Source organism: Bufo bufo, chromosome 9, assembly GCF_905171765.1.
Source record: "Bufo bufo chromosome 9, aBufBuf1.1, whole genome shotgun sequence".
Lineage (NCBI taxonomy): Eukaryota > Metazoa > Chordata > Amphibia > Anura > Bufonidae > Bufo > Bufo bufo.
Window position 1 is genome coordinate 143,664,106 of NC_053397.1, and position 12,144 is coordinate 143,676,249.

General features: G+C 46.4%; 1 protein-coding gene across 3 annotated transcripts in view; it reads left to right on the top strand.

Moving 5' to 3' along the window:
* LOC120978801 (putative RNA-binding protein Luc7-like 2) overlaps positions 1-12,144 on the top strand; it is a 107,357-nt gene that overhangs the window by 60,509 nt on the left and 34,704 nt on the right. For all 3 annotated transcript variants that reach the window (XM_040407149.1, XM_040407148.1, XM_040407150.1), the window contains 2 exons: positions 9,716-9,826; positions 10,815-10,958. In XM_040407149.1, the coding sequence (XP_040263083.1) occupies positions 9,716-9,826; positions 10,815-10,958 (255 nt within the window). The remainder of the gene's footprint in view (positions 1-9,715; positions 9,827-10,814; positions 10,959-12,144) is intronic.

Genomic DNA, 12,144 nt, shown 5'->3' on the forward strand with positions numbered 1-12,144 from the left:
TAATTGCACTCTCACCGGGTACAGGACTCGCCATATGCATTATCCCCGTCCATAAGCGGTGTAATTTCTCTGCCATTGCCATTGGGTACGGTTCCTGCCATATGCATCACCCCTTTCCTTAGGTGGTGTGCTTGCACTTCCTCGGGATACAGTTCCTGCCATATGCATTTTTCCGCCTTTGTGGCGGAGTGGTTGCACTACCACTGAGGCAATGCTCGACGTAAGCATTGCCAAACTCCATTAGTGGGGTACTTCCAGTACCGTTGGGTACGGTTCTGACTGCCGCGCTACCCCCTTCCTTATGCAGAGTATTACACTACCACTGGAGGTTATTTCTTCAGTCACATTGACATCTCCATGCTTACTGTTACATTACCCTTTCGTAAGTGATCGCTAACGGGGTGATAACTAAGCTTCTTGGGATGCTGCAATTCAACTCCGCCATGGCTCTAGATGCGATAGCTTCTTGGGTGCCCTATACTCTTCATCTAGTGGTATATGGGTGTCGCCAGTGGATACCGTGGCTGTTTCCCCGTTGTATCCTCTTTTCTTGCCGTTGCTGGTTTGGGGCATGAATGTCACCTTCTGTCCTCTCAAGGGGTTACCCGGCAACACTTAAGTGTCCTAGAGAACCACCTCTCCATGGGCCTCCACCGTTCCAGTCGGTCATGGTATTTGTCCTCAACAATATGGAGGGCGTACGCCATTGCACATAATATTGTGATTCTGCTCCAGCGAGTCGAGGGTAGCACTTACTCTGTATTCTCTAGCTCCACTCCCTCTTATCTGGGAAAGTCATTATGCTGGCACTCTGGTGTAGCTTCTACGCTGGTGCTAGGGTTCATCCCTGACGCTGGCTTCGGCGGTTGCTCTTGTTCGGCGCCCTTGCCTGGTGGAGTGTTTTAGATTAGCTGTACTTAAAGGGGTATTCCCATCACGCTGTTTTATACTTACCTGCTCCCGGCGCGCTGTCCACTTCCTGGTTTCGGCAGGGGGCGGGCTCCATCTTGATTGAAGTATTCTCCCGGCCGCGTCGCACGCTAGACTGAACGCGCAGGGCCTGCGCGCGGCCGGCCGGGAAAAAATAAGTAGTCTGCGCAAGCGCAGCCACCGCGATTCCGGAGTAGAGCGGTGGCTGTAACCAGGGGAGACGGAAGACAACAGTCAGGTAAGTATATGTTCATTTTCTTCTAAGGGGTGGTAATTAGTTAAATATATTTAGAAAAATTATCACTGTTAAATCATTAACAGATTTAACAGTGATCATTAAGATGGGAATACCCCTTTAACTGGGACCGTATGGTTCCATGACTTCTACGGCAAGTCCTCAGGCCTCCCCCTCAGTTTTGTGCTGACTGGGCATGCTGTGGCTACTACGGTACGAGGGGTCGTTCCGTTGTCACGACATACTATGGTTCCCCCTCCACAGCTCCTTCGGTGGCGGATTCGGTGACCTCTGCCGTGTGGCCCCCTCAGCAGCTGGAATATGGTGCCATAGCCATAGCCTTGTGGCTCCCCTTGCATGGGTTCCTCCTTAGGCGGAGTTTGACACCGTCACTGTCATCCTGTGGCTTCTTCTTTATAGTGCCAGTCTCAGATGGAGAATGGGCTTTAGCCCTGGCCTATTTTCTCCTTCCATCCTTTTCTGGCTCAGGGTTCAAGGCCACCCCGCAAGCCTTGGTGGCTCCTACGTTACTATTTTCCCCTTATCTGCATTGGCACAGGGTGTTGGTTCCGGTCCTGGCTGGTGGGCAGCGATGCCTACCACAGCCCTCTTTCTACAGGTGAAGCCTTCCCATTGGTCCTGGGGGTGCTACCTGTATCTGCAATTACCTCTCTTACGACATGAGTAATGACTGTCATGTCAATCCGATGGTGGTCATACTTTTTCAGTACCCATTCTGTGGGTAGACTATGAGACTCACCACGCCAGGCAGAGCGGGGGTGCTGTCACACCTTACCACCGCTGATAGACGTTTCGTTTCTGGAACGGAACACCTTTTCTGGAGCTGAATATTGCTTGTCTCTCCCTTCTGTCTACCTGGCCAGTAGCTCATCACTATTTTTTTTCCTATGTGACCTGTGTTTTCTCCGGTACGGGTGGGGCGTTGGACGTCATCATCGCACTCCATCCGGCAGGAGTCTTTATCTTATCTTGGTCTGGGCGATATTTCCGTCGAGCAGTGTTGCCACACTGTCAATATATGGTTGCTAAAGTACATGTAGATGGGTCCGCGCTAGGTTTCCACAGGCAGGAGTTTCACTCACAGGAAGATTCTATGGAGATTCCACGATATCACCAGTGCATCTCCAATATCCCGATACAGACCAGCAAATTTTTTTTCTCTCCTTCAGGAGAAACAGAACATAGTGCAATACCCAGGGTGTTTAATATTCAGTAAGATTTATTGTACTTACAAACATCCATTGGTAAAAAGCGTATATAGATGCCTGTGGAAACCTAGCGCGGACCCATCTACATGTACTTTGGTTGTCTTTCTGGAGAAGGGACTTACTCCTTTTTTTTTGGACTGCTGCTTTAACCGCTCCTGATATCGCACAGAAACTTTCTTTGTGTCTAATATATGGTCGCTGACGGAGCTCCTCACCGCCAGTTATTTTCACATCAGTTTTACTTCTACCTATCTCAAATGTATTGGTTCTTTGGCCTGTGGTTGGGCGTGTCTGATTCAGGTGTTTTTCTCTGTGGGTTATCAACCAGCTTCTCAGTCTACCCGCAAGCCTCTACGGCCATCGGTCTGCCAATTGATTGCTTCCGTGGAGCGTCTCTCTTTAGCAGAGGTGTATCCTGTGGCCTGGGATTTTGGTTCTGCTTCCAGGGTTAGGGCCAGGTACCTGGTTTCGTCCATATGACCGATGGGTCGTTTGGCGTTCAGTGAGGAACATGACCCCTCTCTGCAAGTCGTCTTCTTCCCCCCCCCCCCCCCCCCCCCTCTTCCTTTTTCTTTCTGGGAAGGTGGCATTCCTGGGGGCGGGCTATTCCACCCAGCAAATTTGGAAGTTGGGAGCACCTTTCTTGTACGTACGTTTTTCTTGTCAGATACCCACATAAGGCAGTGCTCCGCCCAATACCTTCTTTTTTGCTAAAGGTAGTCGCCGCCTTCCACGTCTACAAGGACATTGTCTTCCCTTCTTTTTCCTTCTCCCTCGCACTCGAGAGAGTGAGCTCTCCATCAGAATGGATTCGGGCTCAGAGGTTTGCTTGTCCATGACTAGCTCTTTCTGCCGTGCGGATTCTTACCTGGTAATTCCTGGAGGTCCTTGGAAGGGCTCCATGGTCTCCAAGGGGTGTTTCCAGGTTGATCCATTGGCAGTTGCTTAGGCATTCCGCTCCTGGGGCAAGGCACTGCCCAGAGGCGCTCGGGACACCTGACCAGCGGTCAGCTCTTCGTGGGATTCATGTTTCACCCTGCATCAGCTTCGCGGTTATATAAGGCAGCTTCTTGGTCTTCCTGGCGCACGTTCACCAAATTTTTTGCCTTGTGCTTCCTAGGCATCGCCAGTGCTGCTCCGGGCCGCAGGGTCTCGCATGCAGCAGTGTATTAAGCATTCTCAAGGGTGCTATTTCCATGGGCGTGGATTATTTTTTTTCCCTCCCCGTGGACTGCTTTAGGACATCCCACGGTCCTGTGTCCCCCAATGATACCAGCGAGAAAACGAGATTTTTGTGAACTCGCCTGTAAAGTCTTTCTCGCGTGGTTCATTGGGGGACACAGCACCCACCCAGTATTTTATTGTTGATGGTGATGTTTGGCTGCCGGTCGGGTTTTTAGCGGGTTCGCTTCCACCGGCGTTTGTTGCGTTCTCTTTTACTTTGCACATGTTTCTACTGCTTGAGCACAAACTGACATGCGCTCTCCAGGCTGGAGGGAGTATAGCCTGCAGGGGAGGAGCTAAGTCTTTTTTCAACCTAGTGTCGCCTCTTAGTGGCAGCAGCAAGCTATACCCACGGTCCTGTGTCCCCCAATGAACCACGCGAGAAAGAGATTTTACAGGTGAATTCACAAAAATCTCGTTTTTCAATTAAGATGATGTTGGCATTTTTATTTTTATTTTTCTATGTCCATTTGGAGACTAGAGGAGATACTAGGCAACTATTGCATCTAAAGAAAGGGCTCGCTAATGGTTGGAGTTGTGCACCCAGTAGCTGTCTCCAAATTAAGAGCCAAATGCTGTACATAAATATGTTGAAGTGCTACTTTACGGCAAGGTACTGCCTCCAGTTATTGAGTTCTGGGAATTATGCGCACAGCAAAACTAAATATATTAGGGCTGGGGGGGGGGGCGTGGCTAGCGGCCGGCATGAACGGTCGCATGTGATCTGAGCTTCGGCTCCCGAATATAATCCTGAGCAATCCTGAGTGCTATTGCAGCTAATTGGACCGAATAAAAGGTGTACAGTAGAACGAACCTTCACGGTAACCGGTGATGGGACCCAGCAAAGCTCAAGCCGCTGCAGAACGGCTGGAGGAATTCGCGCGCCATTAAAAGCAACATGGCGCTGCGGCAGCCGGCTCACCTCGTACACAGCATACCCGTGGTCAAGCAGCCATAGACTAACCTGAGGCGGCTGAACTTACCCCGAAATAGGCACATGAGCAGCTGATGTCAGCAATACCAGTTTGCCAAACTTCCCTCACCACAAAGATAGAGGAGTTACGTGTGGATGTGGGCCTCCTCAGGCACGATGTACAGCAACTCAGAGAACGAGTGTGGGGAACTGAGGAGAGGATCTCAGAGCTGGAAGATCTCACGCGCCCCATACCTGCTAAGATACATGCCCTGGAAGGCTCAGTCTCCTTATGGCAGCAGAAATGCGATGACCTGGAGAACAGGGCCAGAAGGAATAACGTGCGCATACTGGGCCTACCTGAGAAAACAGAGGGACCGGATCCTGCAGCATTTCTCGAGGCCTGGTTTAAGTCAATTTTTCCAGAGGTGTCTTTCTCTATGGCGTATGCAGTGGAGCGGGCCCACAGGGTCCCGGCTTGACCACCACCTCCGGGAGCCCCACCTAGGCCGCTACTAGCTCGCATGCTAAATTGGAAGGACTGCGACTAAATCCTCACTCAAGCAAGGAGGTTGCAAACCATCATGCATGAAAATGCCAAAATCCTTATTTCCCGATTTCTCCGCCGAGCTTCAGAAGAAACGGGCGACTTTTGTTGCAGTTAAAAAGAGACTCCGGGACATGAACTTACCATATTCCATGGCATACCCCGCCAGGCTGCGAGTGGTGATGGAGAGAGATCACACTTCTTCACGGATCCCAAAGAAGCGGATGAATGGATCGTAAGAAAGTCGCGAAGATTGACACCTCCTTGAAGTATATTATTGCGTCAGCAGTCCATTCTTTCCAAGAGACCTTAATGGTCAGGACGCATTGTTGACCACATCGGTGTAGCTCCATCATCCGCAACGGTCACCGATATAACATTGTGATTTCAGCGTGAGTTTTGCTGTTTAAAATGCATACTGAAAGTTAGCTGCAGGCACGACCATATATCGTGCAGAGGGAGCTGGTCGGATACCGGCATATTCTTTTTACATCTAATAATATGCTGGTCCCTGACTACTCAGCCACAGGGAAATTATTACCCGATATCTGGCATCATACATTGTATTTCAATGCTAATTTACAGCATAGTTGGTTCAGATCTATGTTTTTGTATTATGTTTGGGCAAATTGTGGTAAAACACTGTTTATAGGCAGCAGTATATATGTATTAGAAGAGATAAGGAGGAACAGACGCCAGAGAACCCAGAAAGAGGACAGCCCCACTCATAGCTTTCTGACACAGATAAAATGGTTGCCCTATTGTTAATGTCATGGAATGTGAGGGGCTTGGGGGATCCGGGTAAGAGAATATCTGTTTTTGTACATGTTCTTAGATATAACCCACACATACTTAGCTTACAAGAGACCCACCTCACGGCCGAAACGGCAGCTAGATTACAGAAACCTTGGGTACAATGGTCCAGCCACTCCTTTGGCACCTCACATTCTAAAGGAGTGTCTCTGGTAGTTAATCGCTCCATTAGATGGGAACCACATGTAGTTGAGACTGACACGAACGGCAGATATATTTTTGTACATGCACATGTGAATAATATCCCGTTTGTGATTTTAAATATTTACTGTCCCCCTCCTGCCAACATGTCAATTCTACAGACCGCAGCCACCTTTGCAGCTCAATATCCGCATGCTAGGTTGTTATGTGTTGGAGATTTGAATATGGTCATGAATTCGCGGATGGACCGCTTCCATGCTTGTCCGGTGTCCTTGATTCATGGCCCGCCCAGTTTACTGGCGGCCTGGATCGAGGAGATGGGATGGCTGGACCTGTGGAGGGAGAAACATCCAGAATCTATAGAGTATTCTTGCTTTACTCCCTCTTCTGGTGCAATGTCCAGGATTAGCTATGTATTTGGCTCCCCCGATGTATACCTGGAACTAACAGATATCTCATATGGCCCCCAGAGTGTCTCCGATCATGCGCCATTAATAGTAAGGTTCAATGATTCGCAGGAGAGAAGGTTTAGCTTGAGGATGAGAATACACCCATTTTGGCTCACCCTCCTGAAAGATCAAGATAGGATCCCAGACCAGTTGCGAATGTTTTTAGAGGTACAGGACGTAGACACAAATCCCCTGCTATTATGGGATACGTTGAAGGCTTATCTTAGGGGATGTCTTACGTCATCTAGCGCCTTTGTTGAGGCGAGATTTGTCTTAGATTCTTCTGAGGCAAACCGACAGGATTGGATGCAGAAAGGCAGTTTAGTTCACTTACATGAAAAAAGTAATCGTAAGCTATTCTTTTACAAACAACAGGCCTTTGAGGTGGGAGATAAGGCAGGGCGAGTATTAGCTCATATTGTGCATAAGAATTCATCAGCTCCGCCGGTTCTGCAAATACAGGCCCAAAATGGTGAGATCAGAGATTCTGTCTCAGATATTGTATCGAACTTTGCAGCCTTTTATCGAGATTTACATCAATCACGAGTGGAATACTCAGAATTAGAACTTGAACACTACCTAGATGAGAGAGCGCATCCAACTTTATCATTGGCGGACAGCAATCTGTTAGAGGAGGATATAACCCTAGAAGAGATGCAGGAGGCTATCAATGACCTGGCAAACGTGAAGGCCCCTGGTCCTGATGGCCTACCTTTGGTGATATGTTCCTGGAGGCATGGCGGACAGGCAGACTACCAGACTCCTTATACGAAGCAACCATAGTTGTACTCCTGAAACCGGATAAAGATCCATTGGACTGTGCCTCCTATCGGCCGATATCTTTGTTAAACTTAGATTATAAGATTCTGACAAAGATCTTCGCCATTAGGTTGAACAAGACAATTGCTAGCATTATACACAATGACCAAACTGGGTTTATACCTGGGCGCTCGACCTCTAACAATATTCGCAGGACACAAGTCATAGCCCAAATTGGAACCCAACATGACAGGCAATGGGCTCTGGCTTCATTAGACACGGCCAAAGCCTTTGACTCACTGGAGTGGCCGTATCTGATGAAAACAATGGGAAAGTTTGGCTTTGGACCTAGATTCTTGCAATAGATCCGGATAATTTATAGAAGCCCCAAGGCCAATATCCTAGTAAACGGTACGACCTCTGCTTACTTTAATCTGCAGAGAGGTACGAGGCAAGGGTGTCCTCTCTCTCCCCTATTGTTTGCAATTGCCATTGAACATCTGGCCCTCCGTATCCGCCAAGATCTAATATATACAGGAGTTGAGCTGGGGGGAAGAGAGGACAGAGTAGGCCTGTATGCAGATGACCTCATATTATTTATCAGCAGGATGGATATCTCTCTGCCACGGGCGATCACTATTATAGAACTATTTGGACAATTCTCCGGGCTGCATATCAACTGGACCAAGTCGGCCCTAATGCCATTATGGAGCTCTGATTGGCCCAATGTTTACCATAATCTTAGGATAGTAGACCATTTTAAATACCTAGGGATTTTCATTACTAGAGAGCCAAGGGAGGCCTATACCAAAAATATTGCCACTTTTAGAATTTATTTTCTCTAGTAAATTCAAAGTTTGGAAAACCCTACCTATATCCATTATGGGCAGGATCAACCTGATAAAAATGATCCTTTTACCCAAAGGATTATATTTGTTAGAACATGCTTGCACGCCAATACCTCGGAGCTTTTTCGACCGCCTTCACTCCCTAATTGTCCAATTTATCTGGGGTAGTGCCAGACATAAACTCTCCTTAAATACTCTTCAGCGATCCAAGATACAAGGAGGCGCAGCACTACCCGACTTCCATTTGTACTTTCTTGCAGGTCAGTTAAGGTTCATAGCTAATTGGGTAAATGGGGAACCCCTTCTGAACATGGAATATTATTTACAACAATATCTAGAGTTATGCAGTCTATGGCCAGTGTTGGAAAAGGCTGAATCTCTGTCTGGGAAATTGCTGCAGATTCACAGGTTAGCACAGCAGGTCTGGAAAGACATCAGGGATCACTGCGCTGCGAGACTTATCAGGACGGTATTTTATGCTCCTTCTCCCAAATCCAAGAGAAATTTGGACTAGAGCATACCCAATTTTTTTAATATTTGCAGATCAGACAACCCCTACAGGAACAGTTTAGGGACCGGAATAAGGCCATCTCCTCTTACCCCTTAATCGGGGTCATAAAGTCACAAGGACCTAGGGGCATAATTTCGGCTCTCTATACCTACCTGTTAGGTCTGCAGATGTCATCACAGCCCATATTAGCCGAGGCCAAATGGAAAGGGAACATTCCCCATCTTACTGCAGAGGAATGGACGGATGCGATGGAAGCTGTCACTCATGTGTCCCCCTCGGTCAATAACAGACTCATCCAATTGTATATGTTGCACCGTAGCTATTTAACTCCTACCAGACTGCATAAGATGGGGAAAATGACCCAGCCTAGTTGTCTTGGATGCTCTCATAATAATGCTGACTTCTGGCACATGATGTGGGAATGTAACCATATCAGATTATATTGGCGAGATATACTTAGAGTACTTTCATCATTGGGTATGGGCCCAATACCACTATGTCCCAAAATATGTCTGTTGGGTATCTTGGACAATGATGAGTGGACACATTACAATAAAATACTTCTAAGCGAATCCCTGTTTCTAGCCCGCAAAGTAATTGCCCTCAAATGGAGGGCGGAGGAACTTCCTACAATGGGAATTTGGAAAAGACTAGTGAACCAAATCATCCCTTTTGAAAATGTACTGTATGTAAACAGAAAGTGTCCTGATAAATTTCAGAAAGTATGGGGATTATGGTGCGATTCTAATTTGACCACCTCGCCCGGTTCTGTGGTTTCATAGACCCTTGAAAGTGATATAACAAACAAACCTCACACGATTTTCATGGTTTTTAGCTCAATTTATTACTTTAAATGTCTGCATTACACATGTGAAGAAGTCTGGCATGCCCGATTTTATTTTGTTCTATTGTATGCTGCATGCTATTATCTTGTATACACTTGTTTGTACCACGAACGTGCCTTGTTACTCTTTTTCAATAAAACGAGTTTAAAAAAATTATATATATTAGGGCTATGTGAAGGCTTGTGGCACCATACCTAGCAATCATCACTCTGCATGCCACTGTAAGTTATGATTGTTATTCGATTGTAAAACTATATCCCTTCTCTAATAGGCAATGGACCACTTGAAGTCATTCATCGCAGACTGTGACAGGCGAACCGACATTGCAAAAAAAAGACTGGCTGATACGCAGGAGGAAATAAGTGCAGAAGTAGCTGCCAAAGTAAGACCAGTAAATGTATTTTCTGTACAAGTAACTAATTGTATGATATCTCACCATGAACAATAGTATGTACTAGATGTATACATATGCATGGGGTATAAAGATTATAAATGTCTTTATATAGGAATACTACTTACTGTTACACATGGTGAAGGACCTGAGGGGTCAGTGCATGACACAGGGATTCAAAGAGCACCAGTCATGCAAGGTTTTGCCTGGATAGCCCCATTATAGGGACCTGGAAAGGGAAGATCACTTGCCTGCTTCCCGGCACTGGCTCCCTCGCTGTAAACATCCAGTTTGACATCACCGCGGCCAATTGCGATCGGCTCCACTTACATCATCACAAATGGTCACATGATGCAATGGGAACCGGTCTTTGCCGCAACCAGTGGCCAAACCAGATGTTTTCAGCACGTAATGTTCCCTGTATTGGTCTGGTAAAGTGTGTGGTCAGGGGGTTGATCCAATCCCCACGTTCTTACGCAATCTCTTTAAGATACCAAGATTAGAACTCATACAGTGCACCCCCATAGCGCTACTAGCCGAACACTTCTCTCCCCTGTAACACGTCAAGTAGCACAGTACCCGTCCTCACCCGTAGCGGTGCCTGCAACACAGTGCTCCTCCCATATCTCCAGCTGCGTTTCTCCTCCTCCCCCATAACAGTGCCAGCTGCACAGTGCTCCATAGTAACAATGCTAGCCGTACAGTGCTTCCCCACTGTAATACCCAAGGCTGCACAATGCTCCCCTCTGTAATATCCACAATTGACGTTATCCCCCACACCCATAACACCGGCGCTTACATGCATCTTGCAAGGTCTGCATAGACCTCTGTTATCAGTGCTGGGAAGAGAGTGGGCATGTTATCTAATAAGCTTTTTACTAAATTGTATTTAAAATCTATGATAAAAATGTTGTAGACAAATTGGCAGTGCAGTATGTTTTTAGAGATGTTGGTAATGTAACCTGATTAATTTGTTAAGGCAGAGAGAGTGCACGAACTAAATGAAGAGATTGGAAAACTGCTAGCAAAAGCTGAGCAGTTAGGGGCAGAAGGAAATGTCGAAGAGTCACAGAAAGTTATGGATGAAGTCGAAAAGACTAGAATTCGGAAACGAGAAGCTGAGGTTTGTCATAAAAACTTCATTTATAAATACTTGACATAATATGGACGATGTATATAGGAATTACTTGTATTTTTGGTTTGGTAGCATATTAGTTATTACTACATCTTCTTTGGTCCAAATCTATTAGGAATAAGGAATGTCACTGACGATCCTAATTCCGAATATGCTTGGGGAAAAAGATTTCATAGAAACACTTGTTTCCAATAATTGGCCTGTATTATCATGCCTATAGTCAGCCAAAAATTTAGGAAATGCTGGTTTGTCTTTCGTCAGAATGAAAGATGCCCAGTTATCGCCATCACATCTCCCTATGTAATTAGGGATGTGCTGCTGCTAATCAGAACTGAATAGGGGAAGAACGGTTGCAGTACAAATGATTCCTCCCCGCTTACTTTGCATCGCCTAAACAAGTTCTGGTGGACATGTGTATCGTTGATTGGCGCTCATCCTGCTCAACCACTTGGCAATCTAATAGGACACATCAGCTACAACTAGACTTTTTGTAGTGCTGAAAGATTTGATTTTACTTATTAAGTGACAGCTGCAGTCCAGAGGAGTGTACTCGGATGCATGCAACTTAATGTGTAGCTTTGGACAAGAGCTGTAGCTTGATGGTTAAAATTGGAGAAATCTTTCCACAATAAGCCTTGTGTGTAGCCTCAGCCGTAGGCCACACATGCAGTACAGGTTCTTTTTAGTGTAGTTTTTGAAGCTACAATCGGCAAGGAATCCTAAAAGAAAAAGTATGACGGGCAGATACTACTCATCATCTTTTCTCGAATCCACTCCTGGTTTTGTCTTTAAAAACTGCATAAAATACCTTCCCTGTTTAGAGTGCATATAGATTATTAACATCATTGTATTCCATCGTGTTGGGAGGTATGAATATGGTATGGTTGGGGAAAAAATGGGTCCACTGGTTCAACCTATTATCATGCATTGTTGGTCTAGGGCAGGGGTAGGCATCCACCAGCACTCCAGCTGTTATGAAGTGACAACTCTCAGCATGCACACTTCCTCTGCTTTTTTCAGTACTCCCATAGAAGTAAATTGAACATGCTGTGAATTGTCATTTCACAACAGCTGGAGTGCCGAAGGTTGCTGACCAGTGGCCTAGGGGAAGGGAAGAACAAAATTGGGTAAACCTTCCTACTCCAAAAATGTCAGACTAGTAGACTATTAAAAC